General features: G+C 48.5%; 1 protein-coding gene across 8 annotated transcripts in view; it reads left to right on the top strand.

Annotated features, from left to right (window-relative positions):
- The window catches only part of GMCL1 (germ cell-less 1, spermatogenesis associated), a 196,954-nt gene that overhangs the window by 31,037 nt on the left and 137,936 nt on the right, over positions 1-27,981 (top strand). For 5 of the 8 annotated variants that reach the window (XM_069766553.1, XM_069766549.1, XM_069766547.1 and 2 more), the window contains exons 2-5: positions 10,502-10,554; positions 13,777-13,934; positions 14,218-14,341; positions 27,378-27,474. In XM_069766553.1, coding sequence (XP_069622654.1) covers positions 10,502-10,554; positions 13,777-13,934; positions 14,218-14,341; positions 27,378-27,474 — 432 coding nt within the window. The remainder of the gene's footprint in view (positions 1-10,501; positions 10,555-13,776; positions 13,935-14,217; positions 14,342-27,377; positions 27,475-27,981) is intronic. The other 3 variants (XM_069766552.1, XM_069766551.1, XM_069766550.1) reach the window with 1 other exon arrangement.

Raw genomic sequence — 27,981 nt, 5'->3', positions numbered from 1 at the left:
TTAGGGTTAGGGCTAGGGTTAGGGCTAGGATTAGGGTTAGGGCTAGGGTTAGGGTTGGGGCTACAGTTAGGGTTGGGGCTAAAGTTAGGGTTAGGGTTTAGATTACATTTACAGTTGGGAATAGGGTTGGGATTAGGGTTAGGGGTGTGTCAGGGTTAGAGGTGTGGTTAGGGTTACCGTTGGAATTAGGGTTAGGGGTGTGTTTAGATTAGGGTTTCAGTTATAATTGGGGGGTTTCCACTGTTTCGGCACATCAGGGGCTCTCCAAACACGACATGGCGTCCGATCTCAATTCCAGCCAATTCTGCGTTGAAAAAGTAAAACAGTGCTCCTTCCCTTCCGAGCTCTCCCGTGTGCCCAAACAGGGGTTTACCCTCACATATGGGGTATCAGCGTACTCAGGACAAATTGGACAACAACTTTTGTGGACCAATTTCTCCTGTTACCCTTGGGAAAATACAAAACTGGGGGCTAAAAATAATTTTTGTGGGAAAACAAAAGATTTTTTATTTTCACGGCTCTGCGTTATAAACTGTAGTGAAACACTTGGGGGTTCAAAGTTCTCACAACACATCTAGATAAGTTCATTGAGGGGTCTAGTTTCCAATATGGGGTCACTTGTGGGGGGTTTCTACTGTTTAGGTACATTAGGGGCTCTGCAAACGCAATGTGACGCCTGCAGACCAATCCATCTAAGTCTGCATTCCAAATGATGCTCCTTCCCTTCCGAGCCCTCCCATGCGCCCAAACGGTGGTTCCCCCCCACATATCAGGTATCAGCGTACTCAGGACAAATTGGACAACAACATTTAGGGTCCAATTTCTCCTGCTAACCTTGGAAAAATACAAAACTGGGGGCTAAAATATAATTTTTGTGGAAAAAAAAATATTTTTTATTTGCACGGCTCTGCGTTATAAACTGTAGTGAAATACTTGGGGGTTCAAAGCTCTCACAACACATCAAGATGAGATCCTTAGGGGGTCTACTTTCCAAAATGGTGTCACTTGTGGGGGGTTTCTACTGTTTAGGTACATTAGGGGCTCTGCAAACGCAATGTGACGCCTGCAGACCATTCCATCTAAGTCTGCATTCCAAATGGCGCTCCTTCCGAACCCTCCCATGCGCCCAAACGGTGGTTCCCCCTCACATATGGGGTATCAGCGTACTCAGGACAAATTGGACAACAACTTTTGGGGTCCAATTTCTCCTGTTACCCTAGGGAAAATACAAAACTGGGGGCTAAAAAATAATTTTTGTGGGAAAAACATTTTGTTTTATTTTTATGGCTCTGCATTATAAACTTCTGTGAAGCCCTTGGTGGGTCAAAGTGCTCACCACACATCCAGATAAGTTCCTTAGGGGGTCTACTTTCCAAAATGGTGTCACTTGTGGGGGGTTTCAATGTTTAGGCACAACAGTGGCTCTCTAAACGCAACATGGCGTCCCATCTCAATTCCTGTCAATTTTGCATTGAAAAGTCAAACGGCGCTCCTTCCCTTCCGAGCTCTCCCATGCGCCCAAACAGTGGTTTACTGCCACATATGGGGTATCAGCGTACTCAGGACAAATTGGACAACAACTTTTGGGGTCCATTTTCTCCTGTTACCCTTGGTAAAATAAAACAAATTGGAGCTGAAGTAAATTTTTTGTGTAAAAAAGTTAAATGTTCATTTTTATTTAAACATTCAAAAAATTCCTATTAAACACCTGAAGGGTTAATAAACTTCTTGAATGTGGTTTTGAGCACCTTGAGGGGTGCAGTTTTTAGAATGGTGTCACACTTGGGTATTTTCTATCATATAGACCCCTCAAAATGACTTCAAATGAGACGTGGTCCCTAAAAAAAAATGGTGTTGTAAAAATGAGAAATTGCTGGTCAACTTTTAACCCTTATAACTCCCTAACAAAAAAAAAAATGTGGTTCCAAAATTATGCTGATGTAAAGGAGACATGTGGGAAATGTTACTTATTAAGTATTTTGTGTGACATATCTATGTGATTTAATTGCATAAAAATTCAAAGTTTGAAAATTGCGAAATTTTCAAAATTTTCGCCAAATTTCCGTTTTTTTCACAAATAAACGCAGGTACTATCAAAGAAATTTTACCACTATCATGAAGTACAATATGTCACGAGAAAACAATGTCAGAATCACCAGGATCCGTTGAAGCGTTTCGGAGTTATAACCTCATAAAGGGACAGTGGTCAGAATTGTAAAAATTGGCCCGGTCATTAACGTGCAAACCACCCTTGGGGGTAAAGGGGTTAATATTTTGCTTGCTGAGATGACGTTTTTAATGATATAATTTTGGTGTGGATATGATCTTTTGAGCCCTCATTATTGCATTTTAATACAATGTTCTGGCGATTTTAAAAAACATAATTCTGGAGTTTTGACTTTTTTTTTTTCTTAGTTTCACTGTCTACCGGTCAGATTAATTTTTTTTTTTTTTTTTTTTTAAATAGCTTGATAGATCGGGCGATTCTGAACGCTGTAATGCCAAATGTGTGTGTATGTATGTATGTGTACGCATGTGTGTGTGTGTATATATATATATATATATATATATATATATATATGCTATTGAACCGTTCTACGCCCGGGTGGCTAGCATCTATATTGGTATATGGTCTCCATCCTGGTATGTGCTGCTCCATCCTGCGTCCCCATCCTGTCATGAGCTGCTCCATCCTGCGTCCCCATCCTGTCATGTGCTGCACCCATCTTGCGCCCCTATTCTGTCATGTGTTGCACCCATCCTGTGCCCCCATTCTGTCATGTGCTGCTCCCATCCTGCGCCCCCGTTCTGTCGTGTGCTGCTCCCATCCTGCGCCCCCATTCTGACATGTTCTGCACCCATCTTGCGCCCCCATTCTGTCATGTGTTGCACCCATCCTGCGCCCCCATTCTGTCATGTGCTGCTCCCATCCTGCGCCCACATTCTGTCATGTGCTGCTCCCATCCTGCGCCCCCATTGTGACATGTGCTGCACCCATCCTGCGCCTCCATTCTGATATGTTCTGCACCCATCCTGCGCCTCCATTCTGTCATTTGCTGCTCCCATCCTGTCATGTGCTGCTCCCATCCTGTGCCCCCGTTCTGTCATGTGCTGCTTCCATTGTGCGCCCGTACTGTCATGTGCTGTTCCCATCCTGCGCGCCAGTTCTGTCATGTGCTGTTCCCATTTTGCGTCCCCGTTCTGTCATGTGCTGCTCCCATCCTGTGCCCCCGTTCTTTCATGTGCTGCTCCCATCCTGTGCCCCTGTTCTGTCATGTGCTGCTCCCATCCTGCGCCCCTGTTCTGTCATGTGCTGCTCCCATCCTGCGCCCGTTCTGTCATGTGCTGCTCCCATCCTGTGCCTCCGTTCTTTCATGTGCTGCTCCCATCCTGCGCCCCTGTTCTGTCATGTGCTGCTCCCATCCTGCGCCCCTGTTCTGTCATGTGCTGCTCCCATCCTGCGCCCCCGTTCTGTCATGTGCTGCTATCCTGCGCCCCCGTTCTGTCGTGTGCTGCTCCCATCCTGCGCCCCCGTTCTGTCGTGTGCTGCTCCCATCCTGCGCCCCCGTTCTGTCGTGTGCTGCTCCCATCCTGCGCCCCCGTTCTGTCGTGTGCTGCTCCCATCCTGCGCCCCCGTTCTGTCGTGTGCTGCTCCCATCCTGCGCCCCCGTTCTGTCGTGTGCTGCTCCCATCCTGCGCCCCCGTTCTGTCGTGTGCTGCTCCCATCCTCCGCCCGTTCTGTCATGTGCTGCTCCCATCTTGCGCCCCCGTTCTGTCATGTGCTGCTGCCATCCTGCGCCCCCGTTCTGTCATGCGCTGCTGCCATCCTGCGCCCGTTCTGTCATGCGCTGCTGCCATCCTGCGCCCCTGGGCACAGCATCGACGTAGAAATCCCACGTCTCTGATTGGTCGAGGCCACCAGGGCATAGCGACGATGATGTCATAAAGGACGTAGACATCCCGCGTCTCTGATTGGTCGAGGCCACCAGGCCTCGACCAATCAGCAACGGGCACAGCGACGATGATGTCATAATGGTTGCCATGGCGAAGATGATGTCATAAAGGTTGCCTCGACCAATCAGCGACGGGCACAGTCTGCCGCGAACTCTGGAATCATCATTGTCCATATACTACAGGGACATGCATAATCTAGAATACCCGATGCGTTAGAATCGGGCCACAATCTAGTCTATATATATAATTGTCTAAGGGTTTTTCCGTCTGTCTGTCTGTCTGTCCTGGAAATCCCGGCTTTCTGATTGGTCGAGGCCGCCAGGCCTCGACCAATCAGAGACCGGCACAGCATCGACGTAGAAATCCCGCGTCTCTGATTGGTCGAGGCCGCCAGGCCTCGACCAATCAGCAACGGGCACAGCGACGATGATGTCATAAAGGACGTAGACATCTCACGTTTGATTCAGCGACGGGCACAGTATCGACGTAGATGTCATAATGGTTGCCATGGCGACGATGATGTCATAAAGGTTGCCTCGACCAATCAGCGACGGGCACAGTGTGCCGCGAATTCTGGAATCATCATTGTCCATATACTACGGGGACATGCATATTCTAGAATACCCGATGCGTTAGAATCGGGCCAACATCTAGTCTAGTATATATATAATTGTCTAAGGGTTTTTCCGTCTGTCTGTCTGTCCTGGAAATCCCGCGTCTCTGATTGGTCGAGGCCACCAGGCCTCGATTAATCAGCGACGGGCACAGCGACGATGATGTCATAAAGGACGTAGACATCCCGCGTTTCTGATTCAGCGATGGGCACAGTATCGACGTAGATGTCATAATGGTTGCCATGGCGACGATGATGTCATAAAGGTTGCCTCGACCAATCAGCGACTGGCACAGTCTGCCGCGAATTTGCCTCGACCAATCAGCGACGGGCACAGTATCAACGTAGATGTCATAATGGTTGCCATGGCGACGATGATGTCATAAAGGTTGCCTCGACCAATCAGCGACTGGCACAGTCTGCCGCGAATTCTGGAATCATCATTGTCCATATACTACGGGGACATGCATATTCTAGAATACCCGATGCGTTAGAATCGGGCCACAATCTAGTATGTATGTATATGATTATATATATATATATATATATATATATATATATATATATATATATATATATATATATATATATATATATATATATATATATATATATATATATATATATATATATATATATATATATTATAATATAATATAATATAATTTTTTTTTTTTTTTTTTTCTGATTGTTGTATTTTGAATGGGGGGTGATTTGATCTTTTATGTTTTTTTAATATTTTTAAACTTTTTATTATTACTTTTTGCATGCTTCAATAGTCTGCTTGGGAGACTAGAAGCTGCGATAACCCGACAGCCTCTGTTACACACAGGCAATGATCAGATTGCCTGTATGTAGCAGAAATGCTCACTTGCTATGAGTGCCAACCACCTGGCGGGGCTCATAGCAATCCTGCAATGACAACTATAGAGGTCTGCTGGGTTAGTGACGCGACATGTTAAAACAGCTGACATGTGCAGGGAAAGATGTGGGCCCACATTAAAGGGAACCTGTCACCCCGTTTTTTGAGATTGAGCTATAAATACTGTTAAATAGGGCCTGCGCTGTGTGTTCCTATAGTGTATGTAGTGTACCCCGATTCCCCATGTATGCTGAGAAATAACTTACCAAAGTCGCCGTTTTCGCCTGTCAATCAGGCTGGTCAGGTCGGGAGGGCGTGGTGACATCGGTGGTTCTTCCTCAGCTTTACGTTGGTGGCGTAGTGGTGTAGTGGTGAAGACACAGCGCGCGATCTGCGCTGTAATCCCTTGCATCGGTGGGGGCGGCCATCTTCCTGGGGCCGCGCGTGCGCAGATCGAGTGCTCTGCTGCACGGGGCTTCAGGAAAATGGCCGCGGGATGCCGCGCGTGCGCATTAGAGATCGCGGCGGCCATTTTCCCAAAGCCGAGATGCAAACTCGGCTTTGGGAAAATGGCCGCCGCGATCTCTAATGCGCACGCGCGGCATCCCGCGGCCATTTTCCTGAAGCCCCGTGCAGCAGAGCACTCGATCTGCGCACGCGCGGCCCCAGGAAGATGGCCGCCCCCACCGATGCAAGGGATTACAGCGCAGATCGCGCGCTGTGTCTTCACCACTACACCACTACGCCACCAACGTAAAGCTGAGGAAGAACCACCGATGTCACCACGCCCTCCCGACCTGACCAGCCTGATTGACAGGCGAAAACGGCGACTTTGGTAAGTTATTTCTCAGCATACATGGGGAATCGGGGTACACTACATACACTATAGGAACACACAGCGCAGGCCCTATTTAACAGTATTTATAGCTCAATCTCAAAAAACGGGGTGACAGGTTCCCTTTAAAGGAAGGGAACAACATACACAGTGCATGTACGGCGCATGTCGTTAAGGGGTTAATACTCATTAATGGTTTATTTGAAAAAAATTTCTGTGTTTTGGATGAAGGAAGATTAGCAAACCTGTTCCCAAGGAGCCTGTAAAGGTACCGTCACACTGAACGATATCGCTAGCGATCCGTAATGTTGCATTATCCTGGCTAGCGATATCATTGAGTTTGACAGGCAGCAGCAATCTGGATCCTGCTGTGCCATCGATGGTCGGAGCAGAAAGTCCAGAACTTTATTTCGTCGCTGGATCTCCTGCAGACATCGCTGAATCGGCGTGTGTGACGCCGAATCAGCGATGTCTTCACTGGTAACCAGGGTAAACATCGGGTTACTAAGCGCAGGGCCGCGCTTAGTAACCCGATGTTTACCCTGGTTACCAGCGTAAACGTAAAAAAAACAAACACTACATACTTACATTCCGGTGTCTGTCCCCCGGCGCTGTGCTTCTCTGCACTGTGAGCACCGGCCGGAAAGCAGAGCACAGCGGTGACGTCACCGCTCTGCTTTCCGGCTGGCGCTCACAGTCAGTGCAGAGAAGCACAGCGCCGGGGGACAGACAGTGGTTGTTTTTTTTACTTTAACGATGGTAACCAGGGTAAACATCGGGTTACTAAGCGCAGGCCCGATGTTTACCCTGGTTACCCGGGGACTTCGGCATCGTTGGTCGCTGGAGAGCTGTCTGTGTGACAGCTCTCCAGCGACCACACAGCGACGCTGCAGCGATCGGGATCGTTGTCTAGATCGCTGCAGCGTCGCTAAATGTGACGGTACCTTTAGGCAGCACACCACTAAAGAAATAACAATTACTTGCCAATAGAGTTGAGGTAAAAAGATACGCAGATCCCTGGTCCAACAACCATGACGCCAGTCTGTGACCTCCGAACCACCTCCTATCTGTGCATCAGTCTTCAGATTACTAGCATTGTTGTGTGACTTGTGTGAGAGCCGACACTGGCCTACTAATCAGAAGAGGCATCATGTACGCGAGCACGTAGGGGGAGACTCACAGGGCTTATGCCAGCACGTAGGGTGAGGCTCGCAGGGCTTACGCCAGCACGTAGGGGGAGACTCACAGGGCTTATGCCAGCACGTAGGGTGAGGCTCACAGGGCTTATGCCAGCACGTAGGGTGAGGCTCACAGGGCTTGCGCCAGCATGTAGGGTGAGTCTTACAGGGCTTACGCCAGCACGTAGGGTGAGGCTCACAGGGCTTTGGTCAGGCGGCTTTGTGCTGAACTCTGCTTACCAGCTGAAACCCTCCGCTATCACTGTGCCACTGTCCTAGTGTCCACTGTATGTGCAGTGATGACGTCCCATACACCCTTCATATGCCCACTGCAGTAGTTGCATGACTGGTGGTCATGATTTTATTGTGGGACTACTATAGTCGTGGCATTGCGATAGCTGAGGATTTATTTTAGACCACCGTTTCGCGAACTCCAGTCCTCAGGGCCCCCAACAAATCTTGTTTTCCTTAGTATTGCACAGGTAATGGAATTATCAAGGCATCAGAAATTGCCATAGATTCTCGCACCTGTGCAAAACTAAAGAAATTCTGAAAATGTGATATGTTGGCGGCCGTGAGGACTGGAGTTTGGGAAAGACTGTTTTAGAACGATCCCTATAATCCCACAAATGTTTTAAAAATCCGATTTAACGCCTTCTTTAAAGTCGCTGCTAGATCTAATGGATATTGCTTTAGAAAGTATCGGGACAGAACTGTATTATAGCAATGGCTTTTTGGGGTACATGAATCTCCTTGCAAGTTTCCTTTGAAAAAATCTTTGTGGAGCTGTTGTGACTCGATGTTGATTTTTACAAACTTGGCTGAGCGGACTGCAGCATCTGTCATTGTGCTGCCATATAGTCACATAGTATGGAAGTTGTGTAAAATGCCGGAGGGAGATTTGTGACGTCTGCCCCTCGAGCACACGGAATATGTTCCAATAAGCACTTTCCGGTTTTATGTCTGAAGTTGAGCAGTGTCGCCTGGCTCGGGGAGCCGCTGCTTCTTCCTGTATGCCAGTGTCATAATTAGTAGACATATTCGACTGTCAGCAAATTGGCAAAGTCTCGCTTTCCCGCTGTGATCAGGAAGTCTCACTCTGTAGCTGCTAGACGTGTTCTCTGAAGGGCAGACGCATCTTGGCTCAAGCATTCGCAGTGTTCCCAGCACCGCTCTCCTTCTCTAATCGTCTGATCTTAGACAGGTACTGCAGCTGTCAGGTACTTGAGAACATCACACAGGATCCTCCATCCTTGGCTCGTAGTTTTGCATAACATGAGTGAAGGTAGAAATGTAAAACTGATGACAAACTTCTCTTTCATATGAAAGTGTGGCCTTTAGGCTGGTTTCACACTTGCATTTAGTTGTGCTGTGTCCACATGCGGCAATTTGAGGTGTGCGGCGATTGCGCGGGAACACAAAATTTAGCATTTCTGTGCGGGCAACAAATATGGGCAGGCAACAAACTTTGTGGTCTTTTTTTTTTTTCTCCTGTTACCCTTGTGAAAAAAAAATTGGGCTAAAAGTACATCTTTGTGGGTAAAATGTGATTTTTTTTTTTTTAATTTTTTTATTATTTTTTTGTTGTTGTTGTAATTTTCACAGCTCCAAGTTACAAACTTCTGTCAAGCCCCTGGGGGTTCAAGATACTCATGGCACATCTAGATAAGTTCTCTAAGGGGTCTAGTTTCCAATCGTGACATGGCGTCCTCTGTCTATTCCAGCCGTTAGGGTTCATTTTCTCCTGTTTCCTTTGTGAAAATAACAAATTTGGAGCTGATGTTAAATTTTTGTGAAAAAAAAAAAAAGTTAATGTTCTTTTTTTTTTTTCCCCCTTAGATATTGCTTTAGCTCCTGTGAAGCACTGGATGAGTTAATAACCGCATTCAATATGTTTAAGTACCATGGAGGGTGCAGTTTTTTTTAGAATGGTGTCACTTTGGAGGGGGATATATATGACAGAAAATACCCAGAAGTCACTTTAATGTGAGATGGTCCCTAAAAAAAAAAAAAAAGAAAAAAAAAAGCTTTTGTAAATTTTGTTGTAAAAAACAATGAGAAGTCGCCGGTCAACTTTTAACCCTTATAACTTCCTTTAAAAAAAAATAAAAAATGTTTTTTCAAAAATTGTGGTGATGTAAAGTAGACATGTGGGAAATGTTATTTATTAACTATTTTGTGTGCCGTAGCTCTGATATAAGAGCATAGGAATTATGTTTGAAAAATTTAAAATTTGCACCAAATTTCCGGTATTTTCACAAATAAACACAGTTCACATAAAAAAATGTTACCACTATCATGAAGTACAGTAAGTTATTAAACAACAAAATCAGAATTGGTGGGATCCGTTGAAGCTTTCCAGAGTTATAACCTCATAAAGTGAAACTGATTAAATAAAAAAAAATTGTCTTGGTCAATAAAGGGAACCTGTCACCCCCAAAATGGAAGATGAGGTAAGCATTCTGTAATGCTGTAGATAAGCCCCCGATGTATCCTGAAAGACGAGAAAAAGAGGTTGTTATACTCACCCAGGGACGTTCCCACTGCGGTCCGGTCCAATGGGTATTGCGGTCCGGTCCGGGGCTTCCCATCTTCTCGTCTTCTCTTCTTGTCTTCTCTTCTTGTCTTCACGCTGCCGCTCCGGTGCAGGCGCTGGGCCTCTCTGACCTTTCCCGGCGCCTGCGCACTGCTGTACTTTGCCCTCAACAGGGCAGACAAAGTACGCCTGCGCCGGAGCTGCAGCAGGAAGACAAGAAGAGGACGTCATCGTAAGAAGATGGGAGGCCCCGGACCGGACCGCGGCGCCCATAGGATCGGACCGTCCCTGGATGAGTATAATCTAACCTCTTTTTCTCATCTTTCAGGATACATCGCGGGCTTATCTACGGAATTCCAGAATGCTGTAAATAAGCCCCTGATGCTGGTGGGCTTAGCTCAACTTCCATTTTGGGGGTGACCGGTTCCCTTTAAAGTCAAAATCGGGTCACTAAGGGGCTAAATCAAATTTTCTGTCTTCAGCTGTTTGCACCTATTTTCTGCTGACTTTTTTTTTCTTTTAGGGTATGTGCACACGGTCAGGAGTGGCTCAGTACTTGCTGAGGATTTGACGCAGGTAAAATCTGCATCTGAGGTCACTGGCAGATCGCCTGCGTTTTTGATGCGTATTTTACATGCGTTTTTGATGCGCTTTTTCCGCATGCGTTTTTTTTTTTAATGCATGCGTTTTGAAATTTGGCTTCTCGGAAGAAAAAAAGTGATTTCCTGTTTGCAGATAGGGTATGTGCAGTAAACGCTGCACGTTGGAAGCTGCGTACATTTGCAGCGTCTAACCCGCAGCGGCCAGATGTTACAGCATAGTGGATGGGATTTCAAGAAATTCCATCTTCACTATGCATTCAAAGACGCAGGTGGTAGACCTGAGGAGACGGACATGCGGCACATCTTTCCAGACCGCTGCAGGTCGATTTACAATACGGAGACTCTCAGTCCCCGCAGCGTAAATTTCCCATAGACTATCATTACATGCGGTAAAACGACATCTAATTATGTCACATTCATAATAACTTAGGGAACGCAGCTTACTACGCATGTGTACTAATTTACATATGTTGAATCTTGTCACATCCGGAAGTGTGTGACCAGCCGGTGTCACACTTGCGAGTTTGATATGATACGAGAAACTCACGCAAGTGTCTCGCATCAACACCTGGCCCTGCCGCCAGCACTCGGACCTGCAAAAGAGACCGGAGGGCACCATCAACAATTACGAGTATAAATATAGAGGATCCACCTGGAGTATATCAAAGTGGAAATGCAAACTGAGAAAAAGAGACATACTAAATTCCGGGGACCACCAATGATAAGCTAAGTAACAAATTTACATGCAGCCGCACACTCCGGTTCTGAGTGCCGGTGGCAGTGCCGGGTGTTGTTGCAAGAGACTCGCGCAAGTTTCTCACATCACACTTGCAATTGTGACAACGGCCACACAGGAATATGTAATGTCCTTTCCTTTTATCTTTTTTTACTAAATAAATATTTTTTTTTATAAAAAAAACGGTGTGGGCTCCCGCGCAATTTTCCAAACCAGCAGAGGGAAAGCCAACGACTGGGGGCCGATGTTTATAGCCTGGGAAGGGGTTAATACCCATGGAGCTTCCCAGGCTATTCATATCAACTCACAGCTGTATACTTAGCCTTTACTGGCTATTAAAATAGGGGGACCCCCCAAAACCCCCCAAAATGACGTGGGTTCTCCCTATAAATAATAACCAGCAAAGGCTAGGCAGACAGCTATGGGCTGATATTAATAGCCTAGGAAGGAACTATGGATATTGCCCCCCTTCCCGGCTGCTTGTTACACTCTCTGCTCCCCAAAGTACTTACCTGGGCTTCTCTGTCCCCGTTGCGGCCCTGTTCGGGTCCTGCGCTGCGTTCCCCAGTGAGTCCTGGCTTTTGGAAGACCCGCTGCCCGCGCATGCACCTTAGGTCCTTGATGTGCTCTCCTTCAGAACCTTATGCTGCAGGAGGGTCATGACCCGAGACTCCGCCCTGTCATGGCGGCCTCCACCGGGTATTTCAGTCTGCTTCCTGCAGTGGGTAAGCGCCTGATTATTGTTTTTGCCTACTTCTTTCCTGGCCCCCGTGCTGGCGCTAGTGCTGTGATACAGTCAGGTCCCCGGTTTGCCTTTCTGCGCAATCCTTACTAGTATTTACCCTGCACTGCTTTTTGTTTTCTAGTGCCTGCCTCCTCCTCGGCTCCTGCCAGTTCCCGGATCCTGCCTCGTCTCCCAGACCTTGGGTCTACAGTACCTAGTATTCCTATCCCTCTCTACCTACCCTGCTTTCATGTTAGCTCTCAGCCCGTCCTCCTGGCACCCTGTGCCCACTGTCTCCTCTCAGCCTTTTTCTCCTTGTTCTCTAGAGCCTCCCCTTTGGTTCCCGCTGTTGAGATACTAACCTCTCTGGGCCTGCCCCTAACGCTCCCTGTATAGGGGGTGTCCTCACTTGGCCAGCTCTCTCTGGGAGGCTCTGGTGTTCTGACCCAGAGGGTCCACTCTAGCTGACGCTTCTGTGGTGTTACACAGCTCACAGCCTCCCCAGAAATGGCGCATCTCTAAGATGCGCCAATTCCGGCACTTAGCCTCACTCTTCCCACTTGCCCTGTAGTGGTGGCAAGTGAGGTAATAGTTTGGGGGTTAATGTCACCTTTGTATTGTAAAAGGTGACATCAAGCAAGCTTAGTAATGTAGAGATTTCTTTAAGACACGTACCCATTACTAATCCTATAGTTGTTACATGGTAAATAAAGACACAGCCAGAATAAAGACTTGTAATAAAATAAAACACCACACAGTTCTTCCATCTTTATTGTTCAGCTAATTCCCTGAATCCCTCGATCTCCTGCAAAAAAAAAAAATAAAAAAAATAAATAAACCAACACAAATAGTCCCTGTTCCGACGTAGTCCTTAATAACGAGTGTCCCATGACGAGTCCAGCTCTGCTACACCTGGATGCCTGACATCCAGATGTAGCAGAGCTTGTAGATGGCTGCTGGAGATAAGTCTCCGGCGTTCACCTGTACTGCAGTTCTCACAATCGGCTGACCGTGAGAACCAGCCTAGTGACCGGAGGTAACCCCGGCGGTCACGTGCACGGCAGTTCTCGTGGTGAGCTCAGTCATCGTGAGAAGTGCAGTGGACGCAGACTTCCGGCGGTCACAAGGTAAGAGATTATTTAAATTAGTATGCATGCGTAGTAAGCTGCGTTTCCGCAGTTATTACGCATTTGACGAATAATTAGATGTGGTTTTACCGCATCTAATGATAGTCAATGGGAAATTTCCGCTACAGGGACGGAGCGTCTCTGCATTGTAAATAGACATGCTGTGGTTTATAAAGACGCGCCACATGTCCGGATACGCAGGTCTGCCGCCCACGTCTCTGAAAGCATAGTGGAAATCCCCTCCACTATGCTGTAACATCTGGACGCTGCGGGTTTGACCCTGCAGATGTACGCAGCGTCAAACCTGCAGCGTTTCCTGACCGTGGTAACATACCCTAAGAAAATAATCCTTGTCTAATAGATTAACTAGAAATTCTATAGTTTTCCTCTGTAGTCATCCATGTTGTAACTTATTGGTATTTTTTTGCATGACCGATTGCTGTTTTTACATGTTAGACGTGGAACGGAATGGTCACGTGACGTGTTTTTCTTAAAGCTGCCTTGCTTTTATTGCAATTTTATAAAATTATAGCAAAAATGCAGCATGATCGCACTTTGTGAACATACCCTCAATGTGCATGTTTTTTTTTTTTTTTTAAATAAATGTAGGAACCTAGTATGGGCACTCTGAGCAGCAGACTGTTAGGCCAGGAGTCCTCTTCCTCTCTGCCCGCGGGCTCTTGTGAATGCAGAAAGCGAAAGAGAAGCTTGGAATGTCAATGTGAGACGGACGATGAGCTAGAAAACCTACTCAATACCCCGCGCAGGTATGTCCGATGGGTGCGGGAGCTTACACTTGTGCACCTCTTTTTCTGCCCATTCGTGCTTGCAAATATAAGAAAAATATATAAATACTAATACGGTTTTCTGGAGTTTTACAAAATCTTACCTAGAGCCGAAAAATTCTAAAATAGAAAAGAATGCGCCAGATAATCCCGCACCGCTCCAGCACCCCTCCCGCGCCACTCCTCAGTGTGACATTTGCATGCTCAGTATGTGAGGTCAGTGATTGATATACCAATGGCCTTTTTTTTTTGTTTGATATTTTAGGAAAAAGTTGAAGAGTACTTCCAAGTATATATATCAGACCCTGTTCCTCAGTGGAGAGAACAGTGACATAAAGATCTGCGCGCTCGGTAAAGAATGGAACCTCCACAAGGTCTACCTCTGCCAGGTAACGGCTATGCCTCCCACCTTCATATGTGGGGGACCACTGATTGGCGTTCTTGGATAAATACAGCTTGGTGCTTTATCACCTTCCTTGCAGTCATCTTTTTTTTTTTTCTTCCAAGAGCCTTAACTTTTTTTTTTTTAAAGAATGTTTCCATCAAAATTGCTGAATGAGAACGTTTTTTTGCAGAATGAGGTGCACTCTTAAATTTACACCATTCACCTCACCATATAATGTCCTAAAATACAAGAAAAAATGCTAAGTGGTAAAGAAAAAAAAAATAAATGAAATTTTATTTTTTTTTTTGGGGGGGGGGGGGGGGATCATTTTTTTTGCAGTTTTGTGCAGTAAAAATAACCAGGGGGCTTGATGCTGCGGGTCAATAAGAATGCTGTGACCAGTAATAGAGGTTTCTTTATTGCCTCTCATTGGGGTACACAGGAACCATGGGTGTATGCTGCTGCCACTAGGAGGCTGACACTATGCAAATAAAAAAGTTAGCTCCTCCTCTGCAGTGTACACCCCACCGACTGGCATTATACTCTTCAGTTTAGCTTAGTGTCATTAGGAGGTGGACACGGGTCTTTCATTAGACCCTTATCTACCTCAATGTGCGTCGTTTCTTTTCAGGTTTCCGGAGGGATACAGGGTGAACAGTCACACCTGTAGTCCCACAATGCGGACTATGACTACGGTGTGTACTGCCACCCCGTATCCTCATAGATCCCCCACCAGGACCAAGATCCTAGCACACCAGCGTGCTCAGAAGTCCGGTCCTGGCTCCGTCCCCCACCCACTCGCCCACCAGAGCCTGTCGGTTGAGGAGACGAGGACGTCCATCAGCTCCCTGGACGTCTCTTACCCTTCCTTCAGGTTAGTAACGGCGTGGGATGGTTTAGGTGAGTATTTCCCCCTTCCCATCCCAGATCTTTTATAGGGGGGGTCTTTTGGGGCTCCCAGGCAACGACCCTCTTACATCTGGTCACCGCCTGCGTCCATGCAGTGGCGCGACGGGGGTTGCGTCTTTCGTATGCGAGCAGACGCAAGGACCTTTCTTCCCCCATTATCGGTGGCCCTCTACTTCTTTCCGGCGCGGGGCCCTTACAGGCTGCCGCGCCGCACTCCTATATGCTCCCGCTGGGTCAGTCACCTGTACTTAGGGCTGCCATGCTCTTCTCCTCCGTGGCGCGCTTCTCGGCACTGTGGCCTTTTCTGGAGCTCCTTCCGCTCTGCCGGCGCCGCAGGAGGTCCCTCTCTGCTGCGCCTTTTCAGCGGTGCAGCCTGTAGGAGACCACAGCCAGTTCCCCCTCTTTTCCGGCGCTCTATTCCGGCGCCGCGGCTCTTTTCCCCGGCCGCCGGCTCCTAATTTAGGCCCCGGCTTCTGCTTCCGGTTTCCGGCTCCCCCACTTCCGGTTCTGCAGGCGGGCTTTTTCCCGCCTGACTCTCTGGGCCCTGCCCACCGGCGCCTCTGCGTCTGGCTCCGCCCCCCCACATCCTGGGACACTCGTCTGTGTGAGCAGCAGCTCACACAGCGCGCCCCGCACCTTTGCCACTGCGTCTTCCGTGGGCACAGCACGTCCTGCGCAGAGTCCAGCACCTCAGGGCAGAAGTTCTCCACCGACAAGGGGACATCTTCCAGGACCGGGTCCGTGAGTAGCTGCACTGCAGACTGACACCCCCCTCTGCCCCACTGTACCCTAACCCACTGGCATCTTCAGGGTCCTCTCAAAATGTCTACCTCTAAAGGGGGCCGCTCTCGCCCCCCTACTTCCTTTTCATCTACTGCCTTAGGCTGCGTGTCCACGATCAGGATGGTCGGCGGTATCGTCGGAGCGGAAAACCCGCTCTGCGGTAAGCCCCGCCCCCTTTCTGGGACGCGATGATGCCGGATGTGTTCATAGCACACATCCGGGATCATCGTTCCCCACCATAGGGCCCTGTGCTATATCTTGCGGCGACGCAGCATTGCCGCAAGATATACGGACATGCTGCGATCTGAAAAGACGCGCAGCATGTCCGGAGTCGCAGGGCCGCCGCGTGCGTGTTACCACGCATAGTGGAGACGAGATTTCATTCAATCCCCTCCACTATGCTGTAACATCTGGACGCTGCGTGTCTGACGCTGCGGCTCTATGCAGCGTCAGACACGCAGCGTTTCCTGCACGTGGAAACATACCCTTAGTCACGTACTTTGCGTGTTCGTCCTGTAACAGCAAACTTCCCTCAGGTCAGTCCTCCCCGCTGTGTCAGTCCTGCAGCAACCCGATTGTTCCTACCGCCCAGGATCCCCCGACTGCTCCGCCCGAGAGTGATACCCCCATCCCAGGCTGGGCCTCCACTCTGTCTCAATCGGTGGCCGATTTAACTCGGGTGTCTCAAACCCTGGTGGCCGCGCTGGATCGGTTACCCATGCAGACCCCTGCCGTGGCCAGCGGGTCGCAGGAACCGCCGCCGAGCCCTCCTTGATAAGCCACAAAAGGTCCAGACAGGAACATCGGTCTGAGTCCTCTTCTCGCTCCATCTCGCCACACGGCCCTCCCCTGCGGTCGGCGTCTCCTCGACCCTCCTCCCCTGAGTCAGGCGAGGCATTCTCTGATGCGCCCTCAGAGGATATTTCGGAGCTGGATTCTAACCAAATCGCCACCATGAGGGAGATGGAGAATCTCATTGTGGCAGTAAAGCAATCTTGTGGCATAAAAGATCCCTCTACGGAACCCGCAGATCAGGCGGTTTCGTTTAGACGGGCCAAACCACCTTCCAAATTTTTTGCGCCTCATCCTGAATTCGAGGAAATCATGTCCAGAGAGAGAGAGAACCCCACGAGGCGTTTTCAGAGGGGAAAACGCCTGGGTGTGTTTATATCCCTTTTCTCCAGAACTTACCGCCAATTGGACGGTCTCTCCCTCGGTGGATCCACCTGTGTCCAGGCTGTCCACCAACACGGTGCTTCCTCTGTCCGGTGGAGCATCTCTGAAGGACTGTAACGATAGGGCTATAGAATCCTTTGCAAAGTCAGCTTTTGAAGCGGCTGCAGCGGCCATATGCCCAGCTTTTGCTTCCACTTGGGTTTCTAAATCCATCTCCAAATGGGCCAAAGAGCTCCGTCGAGGTATCATGGACGGGGCGCCCCCCGTACAACTAGCGGAGCTTGCCAACCAGATTTCCCACGCCGGTGAATACCTGGTCTCTGCCTCCCTGGATGTCGCGTCTTGTGCGGCTCAGGCCTCCAGCAATGCCGTTGCCATCCGCCGCACTGTTTGGCTCAAGGCCTGGCAGGCAGACTTATCTTCAAAAAAGTCCCTCACTGGTCTGCCCTTCCAGGGCTCTCGTCTCTTTGGTTCCCAGCTGGATCAAATTATTAACCCCTTCCCGACCTTTGACGCCACGTAGGCGTCATGAAAGTCGGTGCCAATCCGACCCATGACGCCTATGCGGCGTCATGGAAAGATCGCGTCCCTGCAGATCGGGTGAAAGGGTTAACTCCCATTTCACCCGATCTGCAGGGACAGGGGGAGTGGTAGTTTAGCCCAGGGGGGGTGGCTTCACCCCCTCTTGGCTACGATCGCTCTGATTGGCTGTTGAAAGTGAAACTGCCAATCAGAGCGATTTGTAATATTTCACCCATTATAACGGGTGAAATATTACAATCCAGCCATGGCCGATGCTGAAATATCATCGGCCATGGCTGGAAATACTAGTGTGCCCCCACCCCACCCCTCCGATCGCCCCCCCCACCCCCCGATCTGGCCGGTACACTGCTCCGGCTCCCCTCCGCCCTGTGCTCCGCTCCCCCCCGTGCTCGTGTCCGCTCCCCCCGTGCTCCAATCACCCCCCCTGCACTCCGATCCACCCCCCCCCGTGCTCCGTTCCACCCCCCCGTGCTCCATTCCAGCCCCCCCGTGCTCCGTTCCACGCCCCCCGCGCTCCGTTCCACCCCTCCCGCGCTCCGATTCCCCCCCCCCGTGCTCCGATCCCCCCCCCCCCCCCCCGTGGTCCCCCCCACCCTATCATACTTACCGATCCAGCCGTGGTCCCGTCCGTCTTCTCCCGGGCGCCGCCATCTTCCAAAATGGCGGGCGCATGTGCAGTGCGCCCGCCGAATCTGCCGGCCGGCAGATTCGTTCCAAAGTGCATTTTGATCACTGAGATATAATCTATCTCAGTGATCAAAATAAAAAAAATAATAAATGACCCCCCCCCCTTTGTCACCCCCATAGGTAGGGACAATAAAAAAATAAAGAAATTTTTTTTTTTCCACTAATGTTAGAATAGGGTTAGGGTTAGGGGTAGGGTTAGGGTTAGGGGTAGGGTTAGGGTTAGGGCTAGGGTTAGGGCTAGGGTTAGGGTTAGGAATGTGCACACGTATTCTGGTCCTCTGCGGATTTTTCCGCTGCGGATTTGATAAATCCGCAGTGCTAAACCGCTGCGGATTTATGGCGGATTTACCGCGTTTTTTTCTGCGCATTTCACTGCGGTTTTACAATTGCGATTTTTCTATTGGAGCAGTTGTAAAACCGCTGCGGAATCCGCACAAAGAAGTGACATGCTGCGGAATGTAAACCGCTGCGTTTCCGTGCAGTTTTTCCGCAGCATGTGTACAGCGATTTTTGTTTCCCATAGGTTTACATTGAACTGTACACTCATGGGAAACTGCTGCGGATCCGCAGCGTTTTCCGCAGCGTGTGCACATACCTTTAGAATTAGGCCATGTGCACACGGTGCGGATTTGGCTGCGGATTCGCAGCAGTGTTCCATCAGGTTTACAGTACCATGTAAACATATGAAAAACCTAATCCGCTGTGCCCGTGATGCGGAAAATACCGCGCGGGAACGCTGCGTTGTATTTTCCGCAGCATGTGAATTCTTTGTGCGGATTCCGCAGCGTTTTACACCTGTTCCTCAATAGGAATCCGCAGGTGAAATCCGCACAAAAAACACTGGAAATCCGCGGAAAATCCGCAGGTAAAACACAGTGCCTTTTACCCGCAGATTTTTCAAAAATGGTGCGGAAATATCTCACACGAATCCGCAACGTGGGCACATAGCCTTAGGGTTAGGGTTGGAATTAGTGTTGTGGTTAGGGGTGTGTTGGGGTTAGGGTTGTGATTAGGATTATGGCTACAGTTGGGATTAGGGTTAGGGGTGTGTTGGGGTTAGTGTTGGAGGTAGAATTGAGGGGTTACCACTGTTTAGGCACATCAGGGGTCTCCAAACGCAACATGGCGCCACCATTGATTCCAGCCAATCTCGTATTCAAAAAGTCAAATGGTGCTCCCTCACTTCCGAGCCCTGACGTGTGCCCAAACAGTGGTTTACCCCCACATATGGGGTACCAGCATACTCAGGACAAACTGCGCAACAATTACTGGGGTCCAATTTCTCCTGTTACCCTTGTGAATCTAAAAAAATGCTTGCTAAAACATAATTTTTGAGGAAAGAAAAATGATTTTTTATTTTCACGGCTCTGTGTTGTAAACGTCTGTGAAGCACTTGGGGGTTCAAAGTGCTCACCACATATCTAGATAAGTTCCTTGGGGGGTCTAGTTTCTAAAATGGGGTCACTTGTGGGGGGTTTCTACTGTTTAGGCACACCAGGGGCTCTGCAAACGCAACGTGACACCCGCAGACCATTCCATCAAAGTCTGCATTTCAAAAGTCACTACTTCCCTTCTGAGCCCCGACGTGTGCCCAAACAGTGGTTTACCCCCACATATGGGGTATCCGCGTACTCAGGAGAAACTGGACAACAACTTTTGGGGTCCAATTTCTCCTGTAACCCTTGGGAAAATAAAAAATTCTGGGCTAAATAATTATTTTTGAGGAAAGAAAACGTATTTATTATTTTCACGGCTCTGCATTATAAACTTCTATGAAGCACTTGGGGGTTCAAAGTGCTCACCACACATCTAGATAAGTTCCTTTCAGGGTCTAGTTTCCAAAATGGGGTCACTTGTGGGGGGTTTCTACTGTTTAGGCACATCAGGGGCTCTGCAAACGCAACGTGACGCCCGCAGAGCATTCCATCAAAGTCTGCATTTCAAAACGTCACTACTTCAATTCCAAGCCCCGGCATGTGCCCAAACAGTAGTTTACCCCCACATATGGGGTATCACCGTACTCAGGAGAAACTGGACAACAAATATTGGGGTCAAATTTCTCCTGTTACCCTTGGGAAAATTAAAAAACTCTGGGCTAAATAATTATTTTTGAGGAAAGAAAACGTATTTATTATTTTCACGGCTCTGCATTATAAACTTCTATGAAGCACTTGGGGGTTCAAAGTGCTCACCACACATCTAGATAAGTTCCTTTGGGGGTCTAGTTTCCAAAATGGGGTCACTTGTGGGGGGTTTCTACTGTTAAGCCACATCAGGGGTTCTGCAAACGCAACGTGACGCCCACAGAGCATTCCATCAAAGTCTGCATTTCAAAACGTCACTACTTCACTTCCGAGCCCCGGCATGTGCCCAAACAGTGATTTACCCCCACATATGGGGTATCAGCGTACTCAGGAGAAACTGGACAACAACTTTTGGGGTCAAATTTCTCCTGTTACCCTTGGGAAAATAAAAAATTGCAGGCTAAAAGATCATTTTTGAGAAAATAATTTTTTTTTTTATTTTCATGGCTCTGCGTTATAAACTTCTGTGAAGCACTTGGGGGTTCAAAGTCCTCACCACACATCTAGATTAGTTCCTTTGGGGGTCTAGTTTCTAAAATGGTGTCATTTCTGGGGGATCTCCAATGTTTAGGCACACAGGGGCTCTCCAAACGTGACATGGTGTCCGCTAATGATTGGAGCTAATTTTCCATTTAAAAAGCCAAATGGCGTGCCATCCCTTCCGAGCCCTGCCGTGCGCCCAAACAGTGGTTTACCCCCACATATGGGGTATCAGCGTACTCAGGACAAACTGGACAACAATATTTGGGGTCCAATTTCTCCTATTATCCTTGGCAAAATAGGAAATTCCAGGCTAAAAAATCATTTTTGAGGAAAGAAAACGTATTTATTATTTTCACGGCTCTGCATTATAAACTTCTATGAAGCACTTGGGGGTTCAAAGTGCTCACCACACATCTAGATAAGTTCCTTTCAGGGTCTAGTTTCCAAAATGGGGTCACTTGTGGGGGGTTTCTACTGTTTAGGCACACAGGGGCTCTCCAAACGCGACATGGTGTCCGCTAACAATTGGAGCTAATTTTCCATTCAAAAAGTCAAATGGCGCGCCTTCTCTTCCGAGCCCTGCCGAGTGCCCAAACAGTGGTTTACCCCCACATATGAGGTATCGGCGTACTCGGGAGAAATTGCCCAACAAATTTTATGATCCATTTTATCCTACTGCCCATGTGAAAATGAAAAAATTGAGGCGAAAAGAATTTTTTTGTGAAAAAAAAGTACATTTTCATTTTTACAGATCAATTTGTGAAGCACCTGAGGGTTTAAAGTGCTCACTAGGCATCTAAATTATTTCCTTGGGGGGTCTAGTTTCCAAAATGGGGTCACTTGTGGGGGAGCGCCAATGTTTAGGCACACAGGAGCTATCCAAACGCGACATGGTGTCCGCTAACGATGGAAATAATTTTTCATTCAAAAAGTCAAATGGCGCTCCTTCCCTTCCGAGCCTTACCATGTGCCCAAACAGTGGTTTACCTCCACATGTGAGGTATTGGTGTACTCAGGAGAAATTGCCCAACACATTTTAGGATCCATTTTATCCTGTTGCCCATGTGAAAATGAAAAAATTGAGGCTAAAAGAATTTTTTTGTGAAAAAAAAGTACTTTTTCATTTTTACGGATCAATTTGTGAAGCACCTGGGGGTTCAAAGTGCTCACTATGCATCTAGATAAGTTCCTTGGGGCGTCTAGTTTCCAAAATGGGGTCACTTGTGGGGGAGCTCCAATTTTTAGGCACACGGGGGCTCTCCAAACGTGACATGGTGTCCGCTAAAGAGTGGAGCCAATTTTTGATTCAAAAAGTCAAATGGCGCTCCTTCCCTTCCAAGCCCTGCCGTGCGCCAAAACAGTGGTTTACCCCCACATATGAGGTATCAGCGTACTCAGGACAAATTGGACAACAACTTTCGTGGTTCAGTTTCTCCTTTTACCATTGGGAAAATAAAAAAATTGTTGCTAAAAGATAATTTTTGTGACTAAAAAGTTAAATGTTCATTTTTTCCTTCCATGTTGCTTCTGCTGCTGTGAAGCACCTGAAGGGTTAATAAACTTCTTGAATGTGGTTTTGAGTACCTTGAGGGGTGCAGTTTTTAGAATGGTGTCACTTTTGGGTATTTTCAGCCATATAGACCCCTCAAACTGACTTCAAATGTGAGGTGGTCCCTAAAAAAAATGGTTTTGTAAATTTCGTTGTAAAAATGACAAATCGCTGGTCGAATTTTAACCCTTATAACTTCCTAACAAAAAAAAATTTTGTTTCCAAAATTGTGCTGATGTAAAGTAAACATGTGGGAAATGTTATTTATTAACTATTTTGTGTCACATATCTCTCTGGTTTAACAGAATAAAAATTCAAAATGTGAAAATTGCGAAATTTTCAAAATTTTCGCCAAATTTCCGTGTTTATCACAAATAAATGCAGAATTTATTGACCTAAATTTACCACTAACATGAAGCCCAATATGTCACGAAAAAACAATCTCAGAACCGCTAGGATCCGTTGAAGCGTTCCTGAGTTATTACCTCATAAAGGGACACTGGTCAGAATTGCAAAAAACGGCAAGGTCTTTAAGGTCAAAATAGGCTGGGTCTTGAAGGGGTTAAGGACGCCACCGGGTGTACAAGTTCTCTTCTCCCCCAGGCTAAGCCCCGTCGCCCTCCTCCTAGACGGCAGTATCGCTCTTTTCGGCCTTTTCGTCGCTTCGCTGCGTCGAACTCCTTTTCCCAGCAGCAACAGAGGTCACAGGCACGTCAAGAGAAGAAGGCGGTGTCCTTTAGGCCCACTCCGTCCTGGCGTCCTCGCTATTCCCAGGGTAGATCCTCCAGGCCCAGGACTGGAAGATCCACCTCGGCATGACTCTCGGCAAGACTCCAGCCCAACTCCCAGGTTGGGCGGCCGTCTTCTCCGTTTCAGGGACGTCTGGATTTCCGCAGTAGAGGACGCATGGGTCAGGGAAGTTGTATCCTCGGGATACAAGATAGAGTTCGCCTCCCGACCCAGGGATCGTTTCTTCCAATCCCGTCCCCCAAGAGATCCCGCTCTAGCTCCGGGCTTCTTCGCAGCCATCGCTTCTCTGCTCAAATCCGGGGTAATCGTTCCCGTCCCAGAAAACGAGCGGTTCACGGGTTTCTACTCGAACCTTTTTGTGGTACCGAAAAAAGACGGCAAGGTTCGCCCCATTCTGGACCTCAAATTGCTGAACAGGAGAGTTCGCCTGAGACACTTCAGGATGGAATCCCTTCGTTCAGTAATTGCTTCCATGGAGGCTCAGGAATTTCTATGCTCAATAGATATCCAGGACGCCTACCTCCATGTCCCGATATTTCCCGGACATCACCGTTTCCTGCGCTTTGCAGTGCAACGGGAACACTTTCAATTCGTCGCCCTGCCGTTTGGTCTCGCAACCGCTCTAAGGGTGTTCACAAAGATCATGGCAGCGCTGATGGCCATATTGAGAGTCAGAGGCCTGGTCCTATTTCCATACCTCAACGACATCCTCATCAAGGCACCGTCCTTTTCTCAGGCTCACGAAAGCCTGTCCATTGTTCTCGACACCTTAGCCCGTTTCGGGTGGCTGGTCAACCGGAAGATGTCCTGCCTTATTCCTTCTCAGCGCATCATCTTTCTGGGCATGCTATTAGACACTCGTCAGACCAGAGTCTTCCTTCCCAAGGACAAGACATCCACTCTTTATCGGGACATACGCTTGCTCCAGGGTCCTCGGCCTCCCTCCCTCCGATCGGCCATGAAGGTTCTGGGGAGGATGGTAGCTACCTTGGAAGCGATTCCCTTCGCCCAATTCCATTCCCGACCCCCTTCAGCAAGCCATTCTGTCTCAGTGGGACAGGTCTGTCTTCTCCCTGGATCGGCCGATCAGACTCTCTTCTCGGGTCAAGCGGTCTCTCAACTGGTGGCTGACGTCACCTCTCATCTCCCAGGGCAGGTCCTTCCTTCCAGTTCACTGGCAGGTGGTCACAACGGACGCCAGCCTGCTCAGCTGGGGTGCGGTTTTCCGTCACCTGACGGTTCAGGGCCGTTGGTCGTCGCAGGAATCAACTCTGCCGATCAATGTCCTCGAAATTCGGGCCATCTTTCTGTCCCTCCGCCACTGGGAAAGGATTCTCAGGGGCCTGCTAGTCCGGATCCAGACGGCCAATGCCACGGCTGTGGCATATGTCAACCATCAGGGGGGGACCCGGAGCTCTTTGGCCCTTGCCGAGGTATCCAAGATTCTCCTTTGGGCAGAGGCAACGGTTCCGGTGATATCCGCGGTGCATATACCCGGCGTGGACAACTGGGCCGCCGACTTCCTCAGCCGCGAAGGCCTCGCGGCAGGGAAATGGTCCTTGCATCTGGAGGTCTTCCATCAGATTTGTCTTCGATGGGGGACTCCGGACGTGGATCTCACGGCGTCCCGAATGAACAGGAAGGTTCCGCAGTTCGTCTCCAGGTCTCGCGATCCTCTCGCAGTGGGCGTCGACGCTCTGGCCATTCCTTGGTCACAGTTCGGGCTGCCCTACCTGTTCCCACCCCTTCCTTTACTTCCCAAACTGTTAAAGAAGATCAAAGCGGAAGGGGTGCCAGTCATCTTGATCTCCCCGGATTGGCCCAGGAGTGCTTGGTTCGCGGAGCTCGTCAATCTTCTCGCGGACGCTCCCTGGCGCCTTCCAGACAGGCCCGATCTGCTGTCTCGGGGTCCGATCTGCCACCCGAATTCTCGGTCGCTCAGTTTAATGGCGTGGCTGTTGAGACCGCGGTTCTAAGAGCGTCCGGCCTTTCGTACCGGGTAATTCAAACCATGATTCAGGCTCGGAAGCCTTCGTCTTCCAGGGTCTACTACCGTACCTGGAAAGCTTACTTCCGTTGGTGCGAGTCCAACCGCGTTCCATCCATGTCTTTTTCTCTGCCTTCTCTCTTGGCCTTCCTTCAGGCAGGACTGGATTCGGGCTTAGCTCTTAGCTCCCTGAAGGGTCAGGTATCTGCGCTTTCCATCCTCTTTCAGAAGACCTTAGCTTCTCGGCCTCAGGTTAAGACCTTCCTTCAAGGAGTAGCCCACGCTGCCCCGCCGTACAGGGCCCCTGTGGACGCATGGGACTTAAACCTGGTACTGGACGTTCTGAGGGTTTCTCCCTTTGAGCCTCTTAGGGAGATTCCTCTATCGGTTCTTTCTTGGAAGGTGACCTTTCTTGTGGCCATCACGTCTATTCGCCGCGTTTCCGAGTTGGCGGCCTTGTCTTGCCGTCCTCCGTTTTTGGTCATTCACCAGGACAAGGTGGTCTTCCGGCCCCCACCTTCTTTTCTTCCTAAGGTGGTTTCCACCTTCCACCTCAACGAGGACATCGTTCTACCTTCCTTTTGTCCAGCTCCGACCCATCCTCTGGAGCGATCGTTGAACAAGCTAGACCTCGTCAGGGCAGTGAGGATCTATCTGGATAGAACATCCTCTTTCCGGAAGACGGATTCTTTTTTCGTCATTCCTGATGGCACGCGCAGAGGCCAGCCGGCTTCCAAAGCGACTATTGCTCGATGGATCAGAATGGCAGATGGGCAGTCGGCGCTTCCTGGGCGGTGCACCACAGGGCTTCCGCCCTGCAGCTTTGCAAAGCGGCAACTTGGTCTTCCATCCACACGTTCGCCAAATTTTACATACCTTACCTACGCTTCGGCGGACGCCAGCCTAGGCAGAAGGATCTTGCAGGCGGCAGTGGTGAGTCCTCTGATCTGATTGAAGTCTGTTTTTCCCGCCCGTGGGACTGCTTTGGGACGTCCCATGGTTCCTGTGTCCCCCAATGAGAGGCGATAAAGAAAACAGGATTTTTGGTTGCTTACCGTAAAATCTGTTTCTTGGAGCCTCCATTGGGGGACACAGCTCCCTCCCAATGTTTTATGTTATCTGTTTTATGACTGTTCTCACGTTTACAGTTCTCAAGTTTGTGGTTATGGTTTTTCAACCTTGTTACTTATCTCCTACTGCTTTCTCACTAACTGAAGAGTATAATGCCAGTCGGTGGGGTGTACACTGCAGAGGAGGAGCTAACTTTTTTATTTGCATAGTGTCAGCCTCCTAGTGGCAGCAGCATACACCCACGGTTCCTGTGTCCCCCAATGGAGGCTCCAAGAAACAGATTTTACGGTAAGCAACCAAAAATCCTGTTTTTGCTGCTTAGAAGGAAAAAAAAATTTTCACCATTTTTGGAGTCTTTTATAACTTTTCCAACTATGGAGCTGTAATTAGTCCACCCCATAGTTTTCATACATAAACCTACATCTAATAGATGGCCTGAAGTCCTCCTGCTCCATTTTGCTCCAGTTTGGTTAGGTCTTCTTGTACAATGCTCAAAATTGAACCGCACGATCCATGTGTCTTTTCTATAATTTAGGGCTGGATGAAACTTTATTTGCCAGTGCAGATAGAAAGTAGGCACTGACAATTGTTTATTTTTTATGACTTTTTTTTGTGTTTTTTGCTGTTGTCAAACTGCACTCTTGTGCATCGGTTTTTGGTAGCAGTGACTTTACAGAAGGCCACATGGAGCCTGAACATAAAGCTGCTTGTATGTAGCCTCCTGCCAGCCGAGGAACCTGATGAAAGGAGGCCTAGCGGTGACTACTTCGAGAAAATCACTTGATATGATTGCTGGGCCCCTGGAGAGACAATGTTAATAAATGTACATGGCCGCACATCTAGGGAGTACGCCAAGAGATTGTCTGTGGTTTCTTTTTTTTTTGCGTTTTGTCTGTTCCTTTTGGACAAGGCAGAAGTGGAGCACAGGCGACCTCTGCTGGTAGCTAGAAAAATTAAGCAGCAAAACCACTGTATTTTCTAATGACTCTTCTTTTCCTCCTTTCTGCTTTGCTTGCAGTCGGGATACTTCTCCAGTATGTTCTGTGGATCCTGGAAAGAGTCCAGCATGAATGTGATAAAACTGGAGATACCTGACCACAATATAGATATAGAAGGTAAGTGGCAACTTGTACAATGAGCCAGTTACATGGTTAAAATATCCACCACCACCACCAGACTTTTTTATTCTATACACTATTTAGAAAATTTCAATAATATAACAGGAAAGGAAAAAAAAGGGTACCGTATATACTCGAGTATAAGCCGACCCGAGTATAAGCCGACCCCCCTAATTTTGCCACAAAAAACTGGGAAAACTTATTGACTCGAGTATAAGCCTAGGGTGGAAAATGCAGCAGCTACCGGTAAATGTCAAAAATAAAAATAGATGCTCCACACCGTTCATTATGGCCCCATAGCTGTGCCATATAGTGCTCTGCACCGTTCATTATTGCCCCATAGCTGTGCCATATAGTGCTCTGCACCGTTCATTATGGCCCCATAGCTGTGCCATATAGTGCTCTGCACCGTTCATTCTTGCCCCATAGCTGTGCCATATAGTGCTCTGCGCCGTTCATTATTGCCCCATAGCTTTGCCATATAGTGCTCTGCGCCGTTCATTA

This window comes from Ranitomeya imitator, chromosome 4, assembly GCF_032444005.1.
Source record: "Ranitomeya imitator isolate aRanImi1 chromosome 4, aRanImi1.pri, whole genome shotgun sequence".
In the NCBI taxonomy this organism is placed as follows: Eukaryota; Metazoa; Chordata; class Amphibia; order Anura; family Dendrobatidae; genus Ranitomeya; species Ranitomeya imitator.
This window is presented reverse-complemented; position numbering and strand designations above follow the sequence as displayed.